At 38.7% G+C, this 25,908-nt stretch overlaps 1 protein-coding gene across 7 annotated transcripts in view; it reads left to right on the top strand.

The window, feature by feature from the left end:
* Positions 1-25,908, top strand: part of RGS7 (regulator of G protein signaling 7) — a 265,432-nt gene that overhangs the window by 24,112 nt on the left and 215,412 nt on the right. For 5 of the 7 annotated variants that reach the window (XM_069010378.1, XM_069010375.1, XM_069010374.1 and 2 more), the window contains exons 1-2: positions 5,285-5,495; positions 6,605-6,716. The exons of 1 other annotated variant lie outside the window; for it this stretch is intronic. In XM_069010378.1, coding sequence (XP_068866479.1) covers positions 6,639-6,716 — 78 coding nt within the window. In that variant the 5' untranslated portion in view covers positions 5,285-5,495; positions 6,605-6,638. Of the gene's footprint in view, positions 1-5,284; positions 5,496-6,604; positions 6,717-25,908 lie in introns of those variants that run through there. One more of the 7 variants, XM_069010382.1, reaches the window with a different exon arrangement.

Below are 25,908 nucleotides of genomic sequence, written 5' to 3'. Positions count from 1 at the left end.
AAAAGCATTGTAGCTAAATATACAAAACCACAATCACTGTGTTTTCTTTCCTTACTTTATATGAAGTTGCTCAGTAATTGGACACTCCTATGTGAAGTATATAGCATGTGAAGATGTAAATATTAACCTATAAACTGCTCATCTCTTCCTCTGGGGAGAGTGTTGTAAATACCAAGTGATAGGAAATGCTGAGAGCAATACACTCCTATTTTAATTATTTTATCTGAAGCAGAGACAAAATACCCCATTTTGTGAACTCAGGATTTGTTCTGTGTCAATAATAACATTTTTACACAAAATGAAAAAGCATCCCCAAGAGCTATTTTGCAAGTTGGAAGACCAGGATTCAGAAGTTGAGTCAAGTTCTTGAGTCAAGGATGTTGGTATGATGAGATCCAAATTTTACTCAAACCTCCATATATTTTTTTTCTTTTCCCTGCAGATTAGTTCTATTCTTCCATGCCTGATTGATTTCTCCAGCTTGTAACTTATTGTAGGATCAGGACTTTTTAATCACAGGTCTTCCAGGCAGTTTTGAAGGAATGTGATGTGCTATGTTTCATTTCTGTAAACACTCCCACTTTTTGATGAAATGGTGGAGTATAGCCAGCTGTGGTAACTCTTAGGTGGAGAAAAAAATCGTAGTAGTGTGTCAGCCAGCTACCGTAGCCTCTCTCTTTGCCTGAGAAAGCCTGCCCTCTTTTGGGTGAAGTTAGAACTGGATAAATTGTCAGGACTGCAGTGTAACTGCTTGAGGTTGTTCTGCTTTGTCTAGAGAAGCTGTTGGATTCCCATGGATAGCTTTGGTGGGCTACTATATTGATATCAAATTCTATGTAGCTGTGGATTTTCTATTACAATAACAGTAAGGGATAAAATTTGTTCCATTAAAGTTCGAAGTATAAATTGTACTGTTTTCTCTGTGGGGGTGTACATATATATATACATTACTTAAAAAAAAAGATTATGGAAATAGGGGCTTTCCTTATTTCTAATAATTTTGCATTCCTGTGAAACTGTCTGTCCATGACTCATTTTTTTTTTCTGTCAGATCAGAATTCTTTTTGTTAAATCCAGATCTCTTTTTAGCTACTTCCTTCTTTTATGTTTTAGAAACCATCTTTTTGTTGTTTATTAACTCTGTCCCTAACTGTCAGAGTAGCAATAGCTTTGATCATCAGCATCATAAATTGACAAAGGTAATTAACGTTTCAATTGGTTTGGAAGGTAGGTGACAAACAAAATTCCTAGAGCTTAAAAACAGTGCCATGAAGGAAGTGGTGAAGTTTCTAAGTCAGTCCTGGGTTCAGTTCTAGAAAATATATACTGCAACCTGTAATCATCGCAATGACATTTGAAGACCTACATTAAATAGATTGATTGCAATTCACTCCTGAAGGAGCAGGTGTTCAGATCTCATCAAAAAGGCCAAAGACTGGGCCTAGAATCACTAGGTACCTGCTCAGAGCCTGGCAGTGAAACACTTGTGGTTCGGTAGGGTCACAAATATATGAGTTCAATTAAAGTAAGCGGATTGTCTCTGCGCTTAACCGGCGAGCGAAAAAAATCCGGGTCTTATACTTTAAGGTAGCACAGTATTAGCTCATGTCAGTGTTTAGAGCCTAGTCGACCAGCATGTTTACATTATTTCAGTAAATTTGAATGTGATTGCTTATAATGCTCTAAAGCTTTAAAAACTTGTCATGGAACAAGATCATGCTGTGCTAAGAGCTTGCCCAGCATGTCTTTACTCCAAGGAACATTTAGTCTAGGCATAAGACAAGATAAATTGATGGATATAGGCAGCATACTGACATAATGCTACAGCATTGGCCAGCAGGACAGAGAGAAAAATTTCTGATCATGTCCAGATAGATTGTTGTACACATACTGACATAATGCTACAGCATTGGCCAGCAGGACAGAGAGAAAAATTTCTGATCATGTCCAGATAGATTGTTGTACACATCCTGACATAATATTTTTACTTAAAAATGCCACGTGCATATGATGTTATTGGAGTACCTGAGCTGTACTGACAGTGCAAGCTAAACACAGAAACTGTAGTCACTACCTTGCTCAATCATGTGTACTTTATTGCCTCGTTAGATAAAGCTGCCCCTTGGCAGCCTTTCCCCATCATCTTTGTTTTATTAATGAGTAGTTTTGCCTTGCATTTTGAAAAGGCCATTCCTCTTCTGGCAGACCATGCTTTCTGGGGAGGCTAATGCTGGTTGTATATGAGATAAGTGATGACTTTCAACATGGGAAAGATGTGTAAGTAATTTATAAACGAAAGCCTTTTATAGGCCATTGAACAAAAACACCCAACTACAATAGAATGAGAATATCCTGTTACATATTTTGTAAAGAAATTATTTTCTTTCTACTTGCATTTATGGTAGTAGTCCAGCCCAGGGTCTCTTTCACTACAAAGTGGTGGCAAAAAGAAATTCTCTTGGGTTGTTTCTGATCTTCTCTTCTGTTTAACCTCATTAGAGTTCAGAGCTTCTACTTCATTTAGACAGTGGACATGCTGGTGAAGTTGAAAAAATTTTGGTGTGCTTCAGTATAGGAAGTTTGTAATTGTGAGATACATCACTGAGATTTTTAAGTTATTCCTCTGGTTCTGAAGACAAGATTAAAAACTATGTGGAATACAGTTCCTTTTGATGTTCCTGGAGAAACACCTATTAACTTCAGTGGGCCCAAGTAATTGCTCTGCTTCAGAATGGCATTTATATTAATAAAATTTGATTATTTTTGAAGAAAATATATAAACCTTGCCTATTAGTATAGGAGTTTGTGTTTTACTTGCAAAATAATCAGAATGGTTAAAACAAAGTTAAAGCAAAGGCAAAATTGGAGGCAGCATGGCCAAAATCTAACTCAGCTGGGGATGCCTCTGTCCTTAGTTTTAAGGACATTCTCAGAAAATAAAAGCTTGGAAAATGTTGCTGCCTAAATTAGTCACTTTGTTGGGGAGCTTTCCAATGACACATAACTGCTACCAAGATCTATTTGCAGAATACCTTACAGAAAGTAGGCAGTTTGAAGTCATATTTTGAACAACTTCATGTAGGTAGTCCAAGAACTGTAGTACAAAAGAGTTTCATTTTATGGGGGTTTCTTTTCTCCCTTACATTAGCAACAAAAAGAGGCAGAGTAAGAAAACAAATATTTGGTATTTTTGGAAACTTGCTAGTGTTTGATTTTTATGCCCTTTAGCACAATTACAATGTTAAGTGTTGGCTGGCAGAGCAAGTGGAAAGAATACGTGTACTATCAATATTTTTAAGGATTTTCCTCCTATCCATCTTTAAGGGTAAAATTATATTTGAATTATATTTTGTGCAGTTCCCATTTTACTCTGAAAAAGAAATTTAGACACCTGTCTGATAAATAAGATTTTGAGTTTATTTTGATGCCATACAACCACAAGGGTGTCACTTGTGTTCTTAGCACATCTTGGGAGGCATTTCCCTTGTCTTCTAGTGCACCTGTCAGACTTACAAAGTCAAATCACTGAGCTCTGAACACTGCAGTGCTGCTCGTCTGGGATGTCTGTGTGAAAGCTAGGGAAATTAGAGACTGAGATCTTTATTGCTGGTTCCCATTTCTCAACAGTGGGCTGGGCTGAATCAGAGAATCTATTGGAAGATTAATATTTTGATCTGACTTTAGTAACCTCACCAAGATGCTACTGCATGTCAAGTGAATTTTAGTGGGAAACAGGTCTTTTTTCTCAGTTCTCTGTTTATTCTTTGGTTTAATAAATTCCTCTGCCAACTACTTTCAACACTGATACTTCTTCACTTTATGCTCATGCTGTTGAATTCTTTCCCTTGTTCTCTTCCACCTCAAAACTCCAGAGTTCTCTCTTTCCCACACCATTTGTTTTCACATTTCCTTTTCCTTGTGATGTGCTAAATTAGTCTCCTCTATCAAAGTTGAGAAACTCAATATCTATCTGCTACAGAGCTCCTTTTCTTTGCTGCCAGTGGATCTCATTGAACAGAGCTGATGGTTCTTACTGTGTCATTTCACCTTTTACTACTTCTTTCCCTGAAAAACATTCCTATTCGGGATGGAGATGACCTTTCTTTATTCTGGTGTTCATTCTAGGACCATTATCAAACTTATGTCTTCCTTTCCTCAGCTCTCCAAGAAGTCCAGATCAGCTCTATCCTTTTTCCTTCATCTTGTTATGGCCACCGTGACTCCCTATCGTTGCCTAAGCTGATTTACCACATCCTCTGTTAAAGTATCTGAAGGCATCTGTGGCAGCTTGAAAGAGTACTTAAAAGCAGCTGCAGTAAGTAGTTGATAATAAACTTCCTGCAGGATGATGTTGGTTTGAGGCTCTCTGGGATGTGAGAGAGGTAGAACAAGTAAGGGTGAAGATGACCCAGTATGCATGGAAACCTCTCTGCTTGAGTTATGTGATTTACCAGCACACACTCCACAAGGTGCAGTGTGCAGTAGAGGATTCTTTTGCAAGATCATTCTTGTCATAAGAGTTACTGTTTCCAGAAAAGACACTTTCAAATGGGAATATACCAAAGCTTAACCTCTTAAGTATCTTGTGTTCTTGCGAATGTTGAGTCCTGGGAATTTCAACCCTCTTGCAAAAGCAAAGTATTCTTGTCTGCATGTGATGGGGAAGTAAGACTGACAGACCTGATCTTTTTCTTTTATCGTGGCCAGTGCGAGGCCTTCACAAATTAGGCAGTTGCCTAGGACATAGCAAAACAGTCCCGAGGGTGTCTTGAGGTGTCCTCAGGGCTTCTTCCTATCTGCGTGAAACAGACTTGTTTTCTGCTCTCTCTGTTTCACTGCTCAGGGAAGTCTTCAGTGCCAGCAGAGCACAAGCTCTCCCTAGTTTTCACTGAAAAAAATACATGAGGTGTCCAGCATAAGACAGAGGAAGAGGCAGATTCCCTGTTGCTGTCGGTAAAGAAATATGAAGGAGGCGACACAGTTTCCCCACCAACTCCCCCTTTCCTTCCCTCCCCTATCCCATTAGCCCACATTCTCTTCCTGCTCAGCCCTCCAGTGTTGCCTAATCCCATTTACAGGGGCTGCTGCCAGGTCTGCTGGCAGCTGCAGTTTCTTGGCCGCTGTTTTCGGTGAGGGAGCCGAGAGCGCCGAGGAAGAGGAGGAGAGGGAAGGAGGAGGAGGAAGGCTGCTGCTGTGTGGAGGAGCGGCGGCAGCGGCAGCACCTTTGACGTGCCCGTTCCCCACGTGACGGCCGCTCCATTGCGGGGAGGGAGCTGAGCTGCCGCCGCTCCGGCAGAGCACGGGAGAGCCGCAGCCTCGGCGGCGGCAGCGGCAGCAGCGCCTCCGCCCGCAGTGCGTGTGTGTGCGTGTGTGTGATGAGCGATCGCCGCGTCCCTCCGCCCGCTGCCGGCTGAGACCCACCGCGCGGGGCGCGCCAGGAGCAGCAGGAGGAGGCGAGGAGCGGCGGCCAGCGCGCAGTGACCTTGGCCCAGGAGGTAACCGAGCGGGCGGGCTCCGCGCCCCTCCGCGCCCCCGCCCCGCGCCTCCCGCGGCGGGGCCGAGGCCCCGCTCCCGCCGGGCCCCCGGGCGGTGCCGCCGCTGCCGCCGCTGTCCGCGGTGCTGGAACTGCGGGCGCCGCGCCGGGCTCCGCGCCGGGCTGCCCGCGGGCGAGCCGGTCCGCCCGGCCTTTGGCCGCCCAGAGCAGAGCCGCGCACCCCCGGCGGGCGGTGCGGGGGCAGCGCGGGCCGGCCGGCTGACGGGGGGCAGCGAAGCCCGAACACGAGAGGTCTGGGGGGCTGGGGAGGGCTCGGGAGGTTAGTGCTTGGAGCGGGGCTCGGCGGTTCTCCGGGCTCTCCGCATCCGCCGGTGTGGTCTGTAGATGGAGCACATTCTTACACCTGCGTGCAAAGCCGGAGCTACGGCATGATCCGAGCTCCTGCTTAGTGCAGCTCCCGTGTGACCCGGGGGAGGGCGGGGAGGAGACGGGGCTGGCAGGGAGCCGGTGTTCGGCTGTAAAGTGCGATGAAAGTAGGTGAAAGCAACCGGAACTGTGTTCTGGCTTGTTTCTTCATTTTCCCTCGTCACCTGCTCCCCTGGCCCGGCGTACGTACGAGCACAGATGTGCTGGTGAATTACAGGGAAGTTCAAAGCGTGTGGTTCGTTTTTTGTGCGTCTGAATGTTGTGAAAGTTGCTACGACCCGAGCCGTGAGCAGACGGCACTGCTGAATACACGTCATGGGCCGAGTCAGTTCCCCCAAAACTGGCCTGGAAGGTGCAGAGCGTCCCTTGGTGAAGCCCGTACAGAGGAGGAAAGAGCGCTTTGTGAGGAGGCGTCTGTGCGATGTGGTGGTTAGCGGTGTGTTCCGAGTGACAATTCATTTACGTCTAAATTAGATCAACACGTTACATCCATTATTTACCGGCACAAGACAGCAATGACAGTAAATGGTGAATTAGCAGCTTCGCTCCAATGTAAATATCTGTTGGAGTAAGAGCATACACTGATTTTAATAACATGTTGGTAGAAAGTCAGGTCCATTAATCATCAGGGAAGCAAAGAGACGTGAGGCGATGCCCTATTGAAACCACTTTTACCTTTTACAGTGCAACATCCAAAAGCGGATCAAATTTGTGGGACATGGCACAAGGAAATAATTATGGTCAAAGCAGCAATGGGGTGGCTGATGAATCCCCAAACATGCTGGTGTACAGAAAGGTAAGACTTTGTATTTTTCAGAAGCTGAGGAAAGTGAAGTCCTGGACTCTTTTGCCTAGCAAGTGAAGCCATTATTTTTGCTGTTTCTCTCCAATTTCTTGAATAGAGAAATGACTGTACGTGTTATTTGAAATGGTAAAATCTGCACGCATCAACATTGCATCTTGTTCAGAAACAGCTGCTTTTCAGTTTGAGATACTTGATGTATTTCAGTCACCTTCTGCATTGACACGTATAATGCATGATGGTGGTGATGTGCCAGAGACTGGAACATGTTTGAGGTCAAGTGTTCACTTGTAAAGTCTAATTGTAAAATGAATTATTATTTATTAAAACTAAATATTAACTGTACAATGCAGTATTTCTGTCTCGTGCAGGGAAATTGGAACCATTAAATTATTTCATGTGAGGGGAAAAACTGATTAAAGATCTCATTTATCTGCCATTGCCACAACTTAAAAAACCCCAAACACATACACTCCAGAATTTTTCTCTGGGAAGACTTCTAATGTAGTTATTCCAACAACATCAACACAAAATTTCCAGGTATTGAACTGTAATAATGAGGCTTATTTGGTGATTATGCTGCTTTAATTTAAGTGAGAGTAAATTCTTGGAGATTCTGAGATGCCCTTATACATTTTTTAATATAGAATTAATTGCAGGTATGAAAAAAGCATAATAATTTCTAATAATAATAGAGAAAAAAATAATTTTGCTGTTGCAAACTGAAATAAGTAATTATACAACTACTTGTTTATTCTTAGAACACAGTGCTTTCTAACTTGTTTGTGGTTGTTTTTATCAGGTGGAAAAAATCAATACTTTTACTTTGTTAGAGGCATTGACTTTTCCCCTTACAAGTTAACTGTAATAGAAAGCATCTGATATATGCTCAGTTTAGTCTTAAAGGTGAAGTATCATCAGTAACTGTGGTAAGTGTTCTTTTCCCAGAAAATAAAAAATAGTCTCAAATTGAAGTCTGATGCATGCTTTTTTCCTCTTCCTATTTTCAGATATGTTGCTGATTTCACTTAGTTTGTTGTATCTGCTATTTTGTGAAATTAGGCTCCTTTTACATAAGTGAATGAATTTATGAACCTAACTGTGGTTATCCTTCTAAGAATGCGCTAAGATTACCTTGCTATTAACAGCACAAGTGTTCCAAAAGGCAATTGTATACATGAAAACATGCTGCATATATGAAAAGCAGTATGCCAAATCTTATATTGTTCATTATAGGTTTTTGATCTTTCTAAACAGAATCTTTCCACATTTGCCATTTACTTCAATTCTGGAAAAAAGGTTTTTCTCAGCTTATTTGCTACACAGATGGGCAACACAGAGAAACTATTTCTCTCTTCCTGTGGTGAGTTTGGTAAAATTTGTGATAAAACTTGTGACCTATGGTATTTATTATGACCTCATGCCAAAATTTATCATTGCCTGTGGGCAGCATCGCCTCTGAGCAGTGTGCAGATTGAATGGAATGGCTGAGGCAAGTGATGAGAGTCCTGGTGATGCAGGGGAGATTTGAAAATGAGGAGTGGGAATAGGACACACCACTGTGGTGTATGCTCAGCAAATCAAGACGTCAAACACCTCTTTTGTTCTCTGCGATATATCTGTAGAGGGATGATATGAATTTGCATCCTTCAGTGCAGCAGTGGTCCTTCCCTCGTTGTCACTGAAGTGCAAGTGGTGCTATGAGTATTAAACTTTGAAAAATACTGACCTTCTACAGCATTACCTGCCCTATTTGTTTTTGTTTGTCTACTTATTTTTGTAGTATGGTGCATTAAAGAGAATTTCAGATTATGCACACTGTGTTCAAGTATCGAGAGAAAACTAAGTAGCCCTTCCTTTGGCATTACTCAAGGAATGGGCAACAAAATAATAGAAAACTTTTCAAAAAAGTCATCTGCCTTTTCTTGAAATAGGATGTACTGTAAGCAAACATGGTCTAAATTCTGCATCTAGAACATAAGAGGAGGGTAGTCAAGTGGAAATAATTTCACTTTAGAATGTATCATCCCTGAGTATAATTCTTTAATAGGAACAACTAAATGACAGGATTCCTTGCCATACATTTGAAAACACAATACTTCTCTTTCTGTCTGTCATTGTGTTGGGAATGAAAGCATCATGTGAACAAAGAACTAGATCTGACAGCTTCATGAAGGACTCTCTTTTTTGGCCAACTGGAAAAGTATTAACAATTTTTGGGAACAAATATAAACATGCTATTGGCTGGATTCAGTCCGAACTGAATTTGAAGTCTTATATTTTGGACAATGTTGCTGAAATTCACAAAGGTGGAAATGTTTTCTTCCAGTGGTTTATACATCAAGAGATGGAATAGCACACATTTTGTGATATCAGTACTTGCAAAGAATAGGTGGGACATCTCTTACTTCTGTTAATGAAGAGCTAAAATTTGGCTGTGCTGAGTGAAGACTGTTATTTTGGCTATAAACCACAATTTTGTAATCTAGTCATTCTGCTAGTCTGTCTAACTTCCAGACACAATCTGAACTAAGTATATTCTGAACTACATGGAGTTACAGCTCTGCGTTGCCTAAATCCTGATTCTGTCAGGAGCATTTGATAGAAAATTCTATACAGAATGAAGTTCTAGAGTTTTCAAATTTGGTTTTTAAGGCTGAGTTGTTATTAGAATCCCTATTGTGCTCTAAGTAAATTTCAAACACTTGACAAAAAGAGGATGTTTTTCTATTTTTTAAAATGTATTTGTTATTTGATTAGTTGCTTATTTGAAGAATTGAACAATTGATAATCAAATTGTAATCTCAAGTCATATAGAGCATAAATAGTCTCTTACTCTCATAGGAGCTTTTATTCCTAGCCAGAAAAGAGTTTCATTAGACTTTGCTTTCATAAAAGAATTAAAAAAAAAAAAAAAACAGCATAGGAGAATTAAATATTCAATACATACATAACTTAGAATTCTTATTTGAATCTGGAAAAGATAGCAGCACAGATAAGTAGTTCCCTATATAATTTTTACTCTGCCTTTTAAGATGCTCATGTCAGTGTTTTTATGCCTTGGGGAATAATTTTTATTTTAATAGAATGTCAGCTGCATTATTCTTTTTGTCTATCAGCCTAATTATAAAGTAATGACATGTGACACATCATTGGCACTGACATACCTTAGAAAAAGTCCTGAATTTTTCTGCTGCTAGCCTGAGGCAAATCTGAAAAATGTAAAACCCCTCCTTTCGCTTCTTCTTTGACAGAGTCCATTCCAGTTAGCAATTAAAAGAGATGAGAGAATCCATAGTATTTTAACATCACAAATTTTTCATGCAGAAATCTCATTTTGGCAACACTAACTTGCTGCTGCAAGCTAGTCTTAGGGAAGAAACTTGAGATGTAGTAGTGTAGTAGAAGGCCCATACTGTGGGCCTTTCAAGTGAAGCTTTTTCAAGTTTCAGAGCCTAACCTGCCTCTATTTATTATTATTATTATTATTATTATTATTATTATTATTATTATTATTATTATTAATCTCTGCACAAATAATTAAAAGAGTAAGAATTTTCTGTGAGGAGCTTCTATTTTAGACCTACTACTGCTCTTGCTAAACCTTTGTTTATCAATCTGGTCTCTGCTTTGCTTACTTTTTATTCAAACATATGCTGCAAGTATTAGGAGTTCTGATTTGCAAGTTTAATGGTTATTGTATTGCTGTCTGAACTAGCTTAATTTGAGAGCGGATAGCTTTATTTCATAGAAATAAAATTATCCTGGTCTGAAAGGTAATATTCTTGTGACTGAGATTTTGGCCCTCTACCTACCTCACTGCCCCAAGTATTAAAATAGCTTTTGCCAAGTCTCATTAGAATCACTAACTGTGGGACTTTCAATGTTCTAATAAAGATAATGAGGTGTTTATTCTGTTTCTGTGACAATTGTGGAAGGTTATATATACCAGTACTCATGTATGATGAGGACTGGATTTGTAATCTCAAACTCCTTAGTTTATCATGATCTGATATTCTTCATAGAAACCACACCTCCAAAGCACAACACTTTCCAGTGTTGTTGTAAATGAGCAGTAGCCATGCAGGGACAACATGTGAGCAAATAGTGACACCATCTTCTAATAACCACTCTCCTCTCCTCTGCTTCCACCAGAGGTGGCTTCCAGTGTAGTCTGCAGATAATACTGTGCTCTCATGTGACCTTTATCAACTGCTCCCTAAAAAAGATGGTTGGAAGAAAATGGTATCATGGTTAACTGTATTCCTGAGAGCCTGCGAGTCTAAGGAAGGACATTTTAGGTGGATTTTTCTAAGTTCCGTCAATCACTTTGAGAAGGGAAGAATCACTCTGATACTATACATTTCTAAATATGTCATGACAATCTATGAAGGTATCTTGTTTGTTACTTTATTAAGTAGGAAAAGTCAGGGTGCTCTAAGGTTCTAGAGATAAGTAGTGTGTGAGGGGTTTGTGTGTTTTTTCCTATTGTGTTTATAAATTTATTTAAAATTTTATATATTAAATTACACTGTACCTCCAGATTATGCTGTTTCTTCTTCGAAGAAGAGTGGCACTGGTGTGAGGCTGGTTGGTGGTCTTGGTATTATTCCAACACTCATCATTATAGAATTGATGGGGAAAGGTCCACATATGTGAACCTCATGAATTCCTGCTGTAGGACGAAAAGAATTTACCTTTCTATCCAATAAGTTATGAGGGTGTTGTCCAGTCCTGGAGTAACTGGTAGATAGTGAAGTAGGCTTTTGCACAGGGAAATTAGAGAGCAAGAACTTAATAGAGATGGACAGAATAGTTGCTGGATCCTGTAGAGTGCCTTTTGTTTCTCTGTATGCTCTCACCCTCGTGTTTTGTATCTATCCTCTGTGCAGATTCGCTTTGCTGTATCCTCTCCTGGAATGGTTATAGTTAGTACTCAGTGTAGTGTGTATCTAAATTTTGTCATAATTTATAAGAAAAGCAGTATAAAGGATTTGATTGTCTTCACAACTATATAGAATGACTGATAATTCCAAGGAAACTCGATTAAAAAAAAAGTGTCTGAGTCTGCAGGTGGCTGTATCAGCAAGAAGGGCACTTGCTCTGTTTTGGTGATTCCTGCTGGTATTTTCTGTCCTTTCTGTTCTCCTCTTCCTTCCACTAGGTGTAGAAATACATCAAGTGATACTGCAGTGAGAGGTTTACTGCTGCTTCCTGTTCAGAGCTTGATGTGCTCGTATCACTGGCATTACTGTCAAATGCAAAAACCCCACAGCATTCTGTGCCACCATGTTACTTCCTTTCTCCATCCCACATGTGCCATCTGAAAAATGTATGTGCCTGTTTTGATTGTGCATTGTCATTTTCAGTTTCTCTGCTTCTTTCCTTTGAAGCAGTCTACATTTGTAGCTATGGAAACAATGATGCTGTTGAGAGTGACGTGCAATATCAAGGCAGAAATTGTTTGTTTTGGAGTTTTGTTTTCTTTTAGTTCAGGCTTAAAACATTTTTGTGGACTGCAGGAATTTTTATAGTAAGCTCTATCATACCATAATATTTGACAGATCCCCACCAAAGCTGATGTGAACTATACTGTTAAATACAATAAAATACTTGCATGTAAATACAACTTTAAAAAATATGTTATTTTCCCAATTTGGGAGTCTTATACCAGTTGAAGCATAGTTGTAACTTTTAGTATAGGAACCTTTACACCCACTTCTTCAAATCAGTTTGTAAAAGCTGCTAAAAGAGAAGAAATTTGGCTTAATTTCCACAGTAAAATGGTCAGCTGAGAATTTTGACTCTTTGGTCCTGATTGCCGCTAGCTACTAAAAACAAACAAAACAAAGTCCAGGTCCAGCCTAGAAAGAACAAACCAAAGTAAACAGCAGAATTTATTTACTGTTTTTAACATGCTTTAAAACTTTTCTCACAGTGTTGTGCAAAAGTAAACTGTGCAGGCATATAGTAATACAGTGTGAAAAATAGCTGGTTTTCAACTATAACTAAAAAATAAAGCTTTTTTGAAAGAGATACATAGAATTCTATGTGTTCTATTCTCTGTGTTACAGATGGGTAAACTGAGGTGTGACAGTGACCTTTCAGAGCAGAGGAAAAACTAAAAGTCCTTTTATTTTTGGTAAAAAATGGAGCAAACTATTTTCTACAGAAGAGGGAGCCATTAGGGCTAAGACTGCAAAATACTACCTGGAATGTCTTCCATTATTCCTGTTCTTTTTTCCCTTCTGGGTTTTTTTTTGGTTTGGTTTTTTTTTTTTTTTTTAATGGAAACAGATTGTAGTAGTAGGGCAAGAAAAGTCTGGATTATAGTAGTGGTAATATGAATCTTACCAAAATGTATAAGGGAAGAAAACTTTGAGGGTAGGCTTAGTACCAGTAGAGACGGAAACATCTTCTGGTGAAACTTTGAGATGATGATGCATTGAAGAAAAAGTACATGTGCAATTTCCCATGGTGAAGGGATCAGCTGAGAATTTTGATTTTTGGTGAGAGATTGCCACCAGCTACATCTGAAAGCTGGTGATAAAAAAGGTTGAGTTAGTTATTAACGTGCATGTTGGTTCTAAGAGTAACTGGAATAGATACAGTGGGAATGAGACTGGCTGGGAAGCCACAGGGAACATTGGAGCTAAACTGTCTGAGAAGCAGAGTTGGGAACAGCAGTTTCATTTAGGGCATGAGAACAGCCTGGGTTAGTGCAGGAGAGCAGGCTGGCTAAGAAATAGAGCTGTAGGACCAGGTATAGGAACATCTCATAAATCCATTGCAACTGTCAGGGGAAGCTTTTACTAGATAACATACAGACTTCTTAACTGACAGGAATGGGATCGTGGCATTTGGACTACTTAGCCTCCAAAAATTTGGGGCTGGTTTTGTGCTTGTGTGTCTATTTATCTGTGTTTGAAACCTTCCTTTGTTAGATGCTGCTGTGAATCTTTCTCAGGTTGGAATGCTTGATGTGTCTCTGAGAAGACAGTTTTATTGGCTTATTTTTAGAGAAGCTGCTTTGTCCGTGAAGGTGGTCAGGGCAATAAAAAGCAGAGACATCACTCTTGCTTTCTCTTACTGTTATTGCCTTCTTACTGTTATTCCCTCAAATATACTTCTGGCTAAAAGTTTATTGCTGATGATTAGAAACTGGAAAGATGACACTGTAATGTATATTTTATCCATATTTTTCCAATGAAGAGGCCTATTTTTCAAGATTTTTATAGTTGTAGTATTTCTACTCAGTTGAGGACATCTTGATAGCTGTTAAATAAAACTGAAGTCTATTAGATCCATGGTGTCATTCAAACAAGAAATCCTTTTGGGGAAGACTCTAAGAATTTATCATGTAGTATTCATATCAAACATGTGCGGGTTTAAATCTGAAAAACCTCAGTCAAGAGCCAAATAAGCACCAAGAACCATCTGGTTGGAAATTTATCCATTACAGTGAAATGATCATTCTCCTGGCATTCTTGGACTGTTTTTACTGAAACTGGGTAAAATGGGAATTTTGAAGCTGTATTAGCTTCTGTGCATCACTTCTGCTGGAGTTGTGTGCTTGCTTTCTTTCTCTGGCCTGTGCTGAATCCTGTTTGACTAATGTAGTGTGAAGTTCTAGGGGGTAAGGATTGTGCCACAGAGAATGAGATAGCAAACACAGATGATCTATTCACAATGCAGTTCAGATGTACAAGGGTTATCTAGCTGAAAGTGAAAACTGCTCCCTGTAACACCAAAGGAATTCTTTTTTTCTCCCATTTATTCTTGATGATGATGGTTATACAATGTGAATGTACATGCGTGTATAAGCATATGCATATCCTCCCAGCCATGCAGAGTCCTGCTGCCCTAAGACCTATTGATTATTGATTCATAATTGAGTCGTCATGACCAAATGGTTGTATTAAAATATATATACAATTTGTATTTAAATAGATAATATTTTTTGTTACAATATCTCATGTATGCAATGTAACGCTATTGTATATTTTCTTCCATGTTATGAAAATGAACTGCACTGAAATATTTCGATTAGCTGTTTAAAAGCACCATTAATTCTGATGGAAAACTACAGTTTTTCTGATTTCCTTTTATATCAGGATGAATAAGCAGTTTACTGAGTGCCTTTTGAAAGACATATTAGTGCTTCTTAACACCTACACTTCTCTGAACTAGAAAGTAAGAAGTATTAATCTTCTGTGAGCTAGATTCTGCCCTCAGATGTAGATTCATGGCATCTCTTGATATCAGCAGGAGCCATACAATTGCATTTGATGTAGAATCAATATCAAGAATGAAAAATCTTAAGAATAGCCCTCAAAGTTACAGAAACTTGAGGCAGGTCTTTTAGAGTAAGAATTCTCTTTATGTTATACACTTCTGCTTGTATGGAGGAGAAAATACAGAACATTTTGCGGCTGTACCACAAAACCTCTGATGCTAGCATTTTAGTGCTGCAGGCATAAGTTCAAAACTGTGAAACAGGATGGCTTCTTAGTAGCAAATGCAAAAATTAATTGTGAATAATGAATGGTATCCTATAAGGCTATGCTAAATTTTCTTTATGTCACGAGTAGTTTATGTTAGTTGTGTCATCTGTAAAATAGGTGGTCTGAGGCATAATTAAACAAGTCTAAGTGCAATTCTGTAAATATCTGTGTACTTTGTGCAGAGTACCTTAAGTTCATCTAAGTACTACATTAGATGGTAAAGTACTACAGTTAGAAATACGCAGTTTTAGACAACCAGGATGCTATAAACAAGAGTTCTGTATAAACCTACAGCTGCTCACAGCATTACTAGTTTTCAAATGCCTCAGTTTCTTTAAGAGTTACTAAGCAACAAAAATTCTCATTCAAGTCACTAGGAGCTAAAGGTTTTTAGTACCCTTTCATAAATCATGTCTGTGACTTGGTGGAGTCATCGCACTACCTGCATGAAATATTTAGATTTTGGCTCCTGTGATCTGGAGGGCATATCAGTGTCTATCACAGTAGAGGAGCCATACTAATGCCCAGTAAAGTTAATGCATTGGTTTGGTTTCCAAAAGTGAGGAGAAATACCTTTGGCTTGTTTGAAAGATGAATGACTGATACAGTGCTTTATCTGTGCTCATTTCTTAAAAATCTGTGTTGCAAGAATGGTACCTCTGCTATAGAAAAATCTTTTCAGACTTTAACCGATGTGGTGCTCTACAGACCGTTGTGACCTGAAGCACTTAGGTTTGTTTGGAATGGAAAAAAAATAGTTCTGATCCTGCTTTCTCTTTACCATCAACTCCACTTCTATAGCATTATTTTTGGATGTTGACATTTGTGTTCAGCAGTTTACTGAACACACTGTCCTGTTCTTATATTGAGGTAGTGTTTATATCTCGTTTTGAGGTACATTCAGAAGAAAAGCCTCTGGAAATGTTCTATTTATGTAGCTGTACTTGTATTTATCTGTGATGCATCTGTCACTGTCATGCCATCAGCCTTTTAACAGACACTGTGGTGCACAGCTGGTGACGCAAGCCATAGCCAACGCTCTGGAATTCTTTTGCTTTACGTATTTTTTGCTCCAGAAATTAAGGGCTAACTTTGATTTCAGGGTACTGGACTTGAAAATAATTTCTAGTTCTGTATTTCAAAGTTTAGGATCTCTTAACTATAAATTACAGAAAAGAAGATGCGCTGTTGTGCAGGGCAAAGCACAGGGCTTTCACTTGCCATCTTTATGTAAGATATATCTGTGTTTAATTTTAAATGTATTGAAGATCTATCCGTCTTACTTCCCCTTAAAACAGGCATTCTATCCTTTGTGTCCTGTAAAATAGTTTATTTCAATAGATCATTATATGAGGTTTATTCTTGGTCACTTTTGGCAGTATTAAAGGATATGGAGTAGGTTCAAGGACAAAGTGCTGAGAAAAATATTAACATTGCCTCGCTCTGTCACTTCATACTCTGTATCCTTGGGAGCTATACCACCAATTGCTCCAGCTGGTGACTATGGCGAAACAGTCGGGGATGAACAGGACCCCAGAATTCTGCAGGTGCTCCAGAAACGGTGCTCAAGCTTCACTAGGTGACGCTCTTCCTCCTGGGTAGGGATTACACATTGAACAGGGATGCTGAGAGGGATTCTCTTGAGGAAACAATGAACGCTGGTCTCATAAAGAGGTCTTCCATGTTAGATGTTGATGTTGGTACCACTGGCCTGGTCAAACTGTTGCTCAACTCTTTTGATGGTGGTTTTAATTCATTGATCCTTGTTCTGCAGCTTCCTGGGTGGGAAGTCTCTACTGTTACCATGCGTCTATCAGTCAGTCTAAACACTGCTGTTAATTGCCTGCACTCATGTTACACACAGGAGGCTGCTGGGCTTCGCATTCTGTTGGCAAACTGAAAGGATAATTTTTATGCATAAGGTTTGCAATCTAAGTATGAAACAAGAGGTGTTGAAGTGATTTGGGGAGACCAGTCAGAAAAGGCTGAGACTAGGTAATTTTCATTTTTCCATCAATGCATGGAATGGTCTTCATATCACTTTCAAAATAGTATTTGAGGATAACCAAAATAGAACTGAAACTTGCTACAAATTCAGTCGGTGACATGATTTGGCTCAAATGTCAGTGGTATTATTTTTTATCTTGACAGGTCTGAGCAAGAAGAAATATGGTTCTGTGTTCTCACTTTTCTCCCATATCCCACCTTTTTTACCTTTGCATATAATCCATGTAGATGTGATAAATGGATTTTAACTGAGTAGGCCATGGCTGATATGAATATATTAGCATCAGTTTAAATTATAGCCATGTGGTTGGTTGCATTGATATATTTTTTGTCCTTTTTCCGAGCTATCTTGAATAGTACTTACAAGATGGACTGTTTATGTGCATATCTATTAGCCACTTAGACTTCAGAATGTTACTAGAAATGCATTGTTACCTATCCTGGGGACAGCCTTGAATGTCTGAAACACGTAGAAGATGCAGTTGAGGGTGAAAGTGCCTCTTCTTTTTTTTTTTTTTTTTTTTTTTTTTTTAGTCTAAGTTCTTTCCTATTTACCTTGTTGAAGTGCAATTTTGCCTTATTTATGTGGCCCAAAGTGCAGAGTAACTACTGTTCTCACTGAAGTGATTAAGGGTAATTCCTTAAAAAGTAGTGCTACAAGGTTTCTATGTTGGTGAAGCGCTACTACAGAAGTTGTTACAAGCTGGGGCTCTGGTGGTGGTGTACTAGAGGTGTGAATTCCAGCGTTTTTGTTTTCCACTGAAGTAGGCTACATTGTAGAAGGAAACAGATGAAACATTAAAAAAAATATGATGTTTCCCATTTTCCCTTCAAAGAAAATAAATATAATGATGAATTTTGAATACCTTGGTTCTTCTTCAAGCTAAGTAAGTTTTAACAGTTGATATATCAATTATAACATTAACTATTAATGCAGTGAATGACATCTGACAAGTGAGAATAAAGGACATAATACTCATTAGCCAGCATGGCACCTTCTTCCTGAAAAAAGAGATGGATGGTGTCTTGAGGACATAACCTTCATTAGAACACAGTGGCAAAACAGTGGCAGAGAGCATGTTATAAATTCAACAGTAGCCATACTTTTTGCCAAGTCTAGAATGATTTGTGATGAGTGCTCTGTTACATCTCTGTCCTAATGTCAGATCTCAGCTGATTGTCTCCCTATAAGGCTGAAAATGATCATGCAGGGGGAGACTGAAAGCGTGAGACAAAAATTGTCTAGGTTGTGCTGCTGAGTGGTTTTGAAGAAACCCCTCCATATCAAGTGAGCTGAAAGGCATATAGGCACTTCGTGCTTAACTTTGGATACAGGTAAGTAAAAGGTAGGTATTATTTTAAATAATACGTGAAAGAGCATCTGTCTTAAAAGTAAATGACCCCTTTCCTCTTCTCTATGAAGGAAGTTGGAGCAACAGAAACTCTTGATTTGTGCAATGCTTTAAAAACTGTAAATTCCTCATGGCTGCATAATTCTTGTTGCCAGAATGCTGTTTGCTTAAGAGCAAGGAGTGTGTTTAAAAATTGGATAGTGGAAACATAGATATGAATAATTGTTCTTCAGTTCTGTTTGAAAAAATGGTGGTTATTCTCTGCCTCTGTTTCCCATTTTCAATTTGGAGATAATTCAGATGGATTATGAAGGCACACTGATGATAAGATTCATTGTGTTTTTGAACACTGTATAGTATAGTGATGGCAGTTCTGCAATTAGCATTATTGCCTTATTTTTCTGATACACCTTTTTCCAGTTGTTTTTCACAATACCACTGTGATTCGTTACAGATCAAAACTTTGACTCTGACCAACAGATTTTTTTTCCCTTTTGAGTGAGGTTTCTTCAGCCTGGAAAACTTTGTCTGTCTCCCAGTGGAATGTAAGTGGAGACACAGTGGCTAAATCTCCACATGGTGTGTTGATAATACACTTTCTAGAGTCATTGCTTCTATTTCTTTACCTGCTTCTAATTTTTCAGTGAGTGATGACAGAGGAAAGGAGATGTACATGACCTGCAGTACAGGCCCATCTGTGAAGACCAGATGGCATATTTAACAAATTTTCCAATGATTTGGTTATTTTCCCTTCCATTTCCTGTAAATTGTCTAGGGGAAACTCATGTGCTGAAAGAAGCAAGAATGATGGAAGTGCTGACCTTTATTGACAGAATGGCATTTTATGCTTTATAACCACTGCATCCTAATCTTACTCTGTAATGCTTATAAGTGCTGTATTCAAAATAATACGTTTCATGTTTCTATGGAACCCAAACACATGGGGTGTTGGGATTTTTTTGTTCTTTTTCTTTTTGTTTGGGGTTTTTCTGGTTGGGTTTGTTGTTGTTGTTGTTGTTTTTTGTTTTGTGTGTGTGTTTGGTTTTCTGGGATTTTTTTTGGTGTGAGGTTTTTTTTTTTTTTTTTAATTCATGCCACTGAAAACTCAGAGGATATCTGTAACTGATGTGTAGAGCCATGTTTGTGAGATTTTGTTTTTCAGGAATTTAAGACTAGTCAGAACACTGATTGTCATGGCGAGTGTAAGTAAAGGAGCATTAATCCATGCTTTATTTACCCCAAGCTTTAATTTTTGTAACATATACTTTAATTGTATCTTTCAGCAGTATATCCTGACCTTCACAATGCTGAAGTAGTCTTTCAATTTGTGTTCATATGGAAAGAGTGAGTCTAATATGGATAGTGATTATTTGAATGAACCTATGCAGCTTCATACACAGTATTCACATGAAACATGATTATACCTGCAAATCAAGTGCCTTGTTTGTTTCTTTTGCTTGGCAGTTGTGGTTGGTTGGTGTTTTTTTGGTGGTGTATTTTTGTTTGCTTGTTTGTTTTTACTAGGGTTGATATTATTGACATCTGTGCCTTTGGCAGCAGGATGTAATTTCCCAAACTGTGTGTGTACATGTATACCCATGTTGGGTATTCTGGTACTCTAGTTTTGACTAAGTTGTCCTCTGGAATGAATAGCTTTGCCAGTGATATAAAATATTTTCCTCACTTTGGATTACTACCCAGTTTCTTTTTCACTTTTCATAAACTTTTATAAGATGACATTAATAACACCTTACTATGTCACTTCTAACATCCATGATTCTAAATCAATATATTTGTCAAAAACATCTTGTAGTGGTTTGGTCCAAAATCCTCATTACTGTTTACCTTCTGTGACATAAGAAATAGGAGAAATGCAAAGCAAACACCAAACTTGAAAGAATATAAAGAAGTTTATTAACAGACCTAAAAGAAGAAAAAAAAAATCATGCCACACCTTCAGAACACTCCTCCTCCCCCCACCTTTCTCCCTTCTCCAAGTGACAATGTAAAAAGACAACCCTTGAGATGTTCAGTCTGTTTACCACTTCCATAATAACCTTGTTCAGTCCATTTAGGAAGAGGAGTCTCTCTTGTCCATGCTATGAAAACATTATCACAACAAGACAGCCACCCAGGTTCTCTGCTCGCATGTGAGTCCCTTCCCTGACTTGCAGCTTTTCCCACAACTGCTTTCGAGGGTCCACTCTTGAAGGTTTTTGGGGTACAATTTTAAGGTTGAGCCATTCAGAAACAAAAGTTCTCTTCACCCATCTCTGGGAGCATTTCATCTCTAAGAACAGAGGCCCTTCTCCTTCCCTGGGAGCAAAGGGTCTTCCTCATCTTCATCTCTAGGACTATCTCTGGGAACATCTCTAGGAACTGAGGTTTTCTCCTTTCCCATTTGGAGCAAAAGTCCTCATCGCTTCCATCTCTCCCTGTCCAAACTTCTCATGAAATTACAGCTGCGTCAGCATCTGCCTATTTCAGCGCAGGTGCTTTTGCTCACAAGTACAAGTTGAACGCTCCGCCCCCCATGGCTTCATGAAATTACAGTGGGAACTCTGATATATCATAGCTTTACAACAGAATTTCAGCTTTAAGCATCTCCTCTCTCTCTTCCCTCAGGTTTTCAGCTCTTCATAGCACTAAAAGGGTTAATCTCACCTCGGCCTTGCAGCTGGAATTCCGCTTATCGCTGTTGGTCACATGATCTCTGCCGGACAGCGGTGCAGCTTCAGCTGAATCTTGGCTGCACTGGAGAGGGGGAGCCGGGCCGCTCCGGCTGCCCACAGCAGGGCTGTGGGGAGGGTTCCGTGGGTGGAACAGGGCCCATTGGCTCCAGGATGGCCGTGGCCCGGCCAGCCCTGGCCCGAGCAGGGCCTGGGCCAGGCCCACTGGCCCCCGCACGGGGCCCGCAGCCACCTGTCCCAGCGCCGGAAACGAGACAGAGTTTGGGGGGGGTTTGTCTATTCTTAAGTGTGCATCACAGAGGCGGTCACAACTTTAAGTGGCTTAAAGAATTGTCCATATTCAAACTGGCCAGCTGATAGGTTCTATCAGGTCAGGTCACAGAGGAAGCTGTAAGCACCCCTTTGCAAGAACATCACTTCTGGGACTGTGCTTGCTAACCCATGACACATCTTTACCTCTCAGAAGCTGTGAGTTTTTTCGATTATAAGTGTCAACTTATAGTCATAACACTAAAATCAATATCCCTTTAAATTGTTTTTTTTAGAATGTTGCTGTGTGCTAATGAGGTTGAGTCATGGTCCTAGACTGCATGATTTTAAGTCTGATGCTATGTTGGGTTTAGTGCAGTTTCTGGCTGTGTTTGAGAGACATATATGACAAATTACAGTTTGAGACTAACTAAGATTTTCCTTCTGCAGTCACAAGAACTTCTATGACCCATCAGACATCTAGTTTTGCAACTTTAGTTGTATTTTCAGTGCTTCTATGACCCATCAGACATCTAGTTTTGCAACTTTAGTTGTATTTTCAGTGCTTCAGTTCAGTGTAGAAATCTAATAAATCCTTTAATTTGCATGATTTCATTGCACTGAAATTTAAGCCACGTTCCCTGAGCAAGGAACCAAACTAAACACCACATACAGTTTATGTGGACCAAAGAAATGCACCTTATATACAGAGCCAAGTTTTATTTCTTAGTGTAATTAAAGTATTAGCAACCTAATCAGAGTTGTTGTTCCATTTTAATGCTCCACACAAATAGACACTCAAATCTATATCCCTAATTATCCTATTGTTGTTAATTTCAGAAGTTTTTAGGGCTAAAGCTCAAACATGATCTATTTAGTATCCATTTATTTCTCTGGTGTTAGGCTCTTTAGGTTCCTATGGTCAATAATACCAAGTTATCTTCTAGAATGATGGTGAAGGATTGTATCTGCATCCTGGTAGAAACAGTATAATGTTGATGTAAAGTATTTCTTCCTCATTGCTCTTGGATCTGCTTGTATTTCTTGTTTTGTGTTTGCTAACATGATCATCTTGCTTGCTCTTTCTTTATTGCTTCCCAAGTTCCATTTTATATCTGAGTTTTACTATACGGGGTTTGTTTTATCCAGGTCCTGAGTTTGCATTCCTTCACCAGGAATTTGACAATATATGATTTGTTTTTATCCCTGGAGCCCAGGTGTCAGCCTATACCAGTAGCAGCAAAGGTGTCTGCTATCATCTGCTGCTTGAACTTTTGGGGATTTCTGTAAAAAGACCCCTACGTTTCTTTAACAAAATTCAGGCTTCTTTAATCTAAGTAATACTTTATTAGGACATCCTTGTCCTAATAATAACACCCTTACAATAGGGTGTCTGAATTGTTTATGGTACAAAACGAATGATTCAATAGAAAATCTGTGTATCTACTGATACGTGTAGATAAAATGTTTTGGTAATTGCTCACTGTTAATTTTGCTGGTAGGTTACCAAAAGTCCCCTATAACAGTTTTCACAGCAAATTAGTCTGGTTGTAAATATAACGGCCTTTAAAGTTTCTAATTTTTTTGCCTTTTCTAAAGTAATGAGAGAGCCACAGGATTTATCTTCTAAATCTTACATAGTCTACAATCTGTGGACCAGAACACACAATTTACACATTACCAGTAAAACAGAGGTAAATATAACAGGTCAAATCCATAGCTGTTATCCAAAAATAGTCACTTGTGCAGACTTAGACTCTCAGTGAGTGTAATCTAAGAGGCCCTATTAAAAACCATGACCTTTAGCAAACAAGTGATTATTACCCCTGTCTTCCACTCAAGTCTTGTAAGTGATGCCTGAATTTGCAGCAGTTTGAACTTTGCAATCATTTTAAATGAATGAAGGAGAAAGACCTTATTAAATAAAAAGCAGAAGCAGAATTATTTTGGACATAATTTGAACATCCTCTTGGATTAATGACATTTACAGTATTAATCAGAGACCCTGAAAAACAGAGTTGTTGATGCCCAGAATAATAGAAGCATCTCAGCTGACAGTGTTGGTGCTCTTGAATTGTGATATACATGAAAGCCAGTTTATTTGCATATAAATTTTCTTGTATCCAAGTGCACTCTGTCATCATTGACTATTTTTAAGAAAGGCTAAGAATTCCAATTCCATTGTGAGGGTGCAAAAATATAACTTTTCTTTTTTTATTAATCCAGCAATGTTGCTGTGAAAGCTACAACTCAGTAAATCAACTAACAATTGCAAGCGGTATTTATAGAAGCTCTGTTGGAACCATATGTCTTCTTAACCACTGTAGCCAATGACTTCTGTTTGTTACTTTTTAAGCAAGAAAATCTCTTAGCTTATTTTAATAATAGTCTACAAGGGCCTTTTTCAGTTTTGGCTGTTCATATTTTTCCTTTCTTGAAGTGCTCACTAGACTTTGTAGTTCAGATGAGCAGAGTCTTTGATTGTCAATGCTTCACTAATATGGCAAGAGAAAATGCCTTTTATCTCACAGCCTGACAAATTGATTTTTTCTTGCAGGGTACTGTTGGATCTTACAGCTTAAAAGTGCTGCAGTAATGTCCCAGATATATTTCCATTCACTGTTCCTTAAATGGAATTTGCAGTTTCTGAATTTTGCCTTTTTTGGAGTGTCTTTGAAAGAAATGAGACTTTTTTAATACACAAAAAGGCGAGGAGAATGTTTGATACATTATTTCATGACTGACTTCAAGCATACTCCCTCAAAGGAGGTGTGTTTATTTTCGTTCACTTTCGAAATACTTTGAATTCCAGTTTTAAAATGAAGTTCCAAGGTTACACAAAGTTTTGAAACAGTTTCTATTACTTTAGTTCATTTTTCAAATGTTTTTATTTTAGATGAATGATGTGGGTGATTGAAGACTAAGCTGTAGAGTTGTGATTTTGCTTTGAAATACATACTCTTATCAGTGCATGTGTCCTAAAAAATCATGCTCTTTTTCAAGCACTAATTGGATGAATTGATGATAAACAGCATAAAAAAATATTGGGAAATACTATCATCTCATTTTATTACATGAAATTATTGTGCTTGGAGAAGAATATGTTTAGGGAAATAAATTGCCAAAAGATCATTGGTTTTTCTTACTCTGATTTGATTGATCAAAGATATGACATTGTTACACTTTTTTTCAGTTGTTGTGAAGATCTTGACTCTTACTCTGTTTAGGAGACTTAAGCTTCAAGCTTGTATTCTTTCTCATGTGTCTCTGTATGACCACTTGCAATCACCATTTCAGTCCTTGATCATCATAAACTTTGAAATGTTGAAATACTCCCTGTAGATACTTGTTGGATCAAGCATTACTGTAACTCTTTTAGTGACTGATTACAGTCTGATTAATGCAGTTAATACAATTAATACAGCCAGTTAATACACAGGCTAGTATATGCTTTTGAAAGAGATCTACTATTTGAGTATCCCAGTTGAAGAATAAAATTAAAAAAAAAATAGTTAATAATGGCAGCATAAACCACAAGATCCTGATTGAGTGGTCAAATTTTAAAGCTGCCAGAAAACGGCACTATTCTTTTAGGGAGTATTCTGAACCACAGTCAGTAGAAAATAATAAAACCTTTTTCTGACTGCATAACCATGACTATCTGAATTTTGACAATATTAATAACACTGTATAGGTCAGATTAAGTTAGGTGACCTTTAAATGTCCCTTCCAACCTAAACTATTCTTGTATTCCATGAAGTCATCTGAAGGTGTGTTTCTTTTTAGGGGATGGAGTGGGGTTTTTTCAGTGTGGTTTTTTTGTTTGCTTATTTTTTGTTGTTTGTTTGTTTGTTTTGCTGTTGGTTTAGTATTGAGACTGGGTCTCTAAGTCTTAGCAGGAGACAGACTGTTGCTGAGCATTTACGTTGCCAAAATGGTAAGGCAGATCTGTTCATTAGTAGGACTACATGGCTATGTATTTTTAGAACCCTCCTGTAGTTCAATTAAGGTGAACTGTGTAATTTGTCTTTGACACAACAACTAACAGATACAACTTACAATGCTGCTGAGTTGACTTTCAGCATGATCTGGTTTTATGCCTCCTCTTGCACTGCAGAATATTTGGCTTAGAAGCAAAACACTTGGCAAGGTTTTCTAGTTGAAGAATGCAGGCCTTTATGCTGGTGGGTGCAACAGCTGAATGTATGGATTTAGAGGTTCCTTAGTTTCCTTTTGAAACAATTTCAGTACTCAAGGAGAGGCAGATTTTTTTTGTTTTGTTTTGGTTGGTTGTTTCCCTATGGAGAGTTGATCATCCAACCACCTAATTATAATGAAATCTCTTCCTGATTTTTCCAAATGTTAATTGTCTGTGTTTTATAAA

The sequence above is a fragment of the Aphelocoma coerulescens genome, chromosome 3 (genome assembly GCF_041296385.1).
Source record: "Aphelocoma coerulescens isolate FSJ_1873_10779 chromosome 3, UR_Acoe_1.0, whole genome shotgun sequence".
NCBI lineage: Eukaryota > Metazoa > Chordata > Aves > Passeriformes > Corvidae > Aphelocoma > Aphelocoma coerulescens.
The sequence above is the reverse complement of the archived record's forward strand: the minus strand, read 5'-3'. Positions and strand labels throughout refer to the sequence as shown.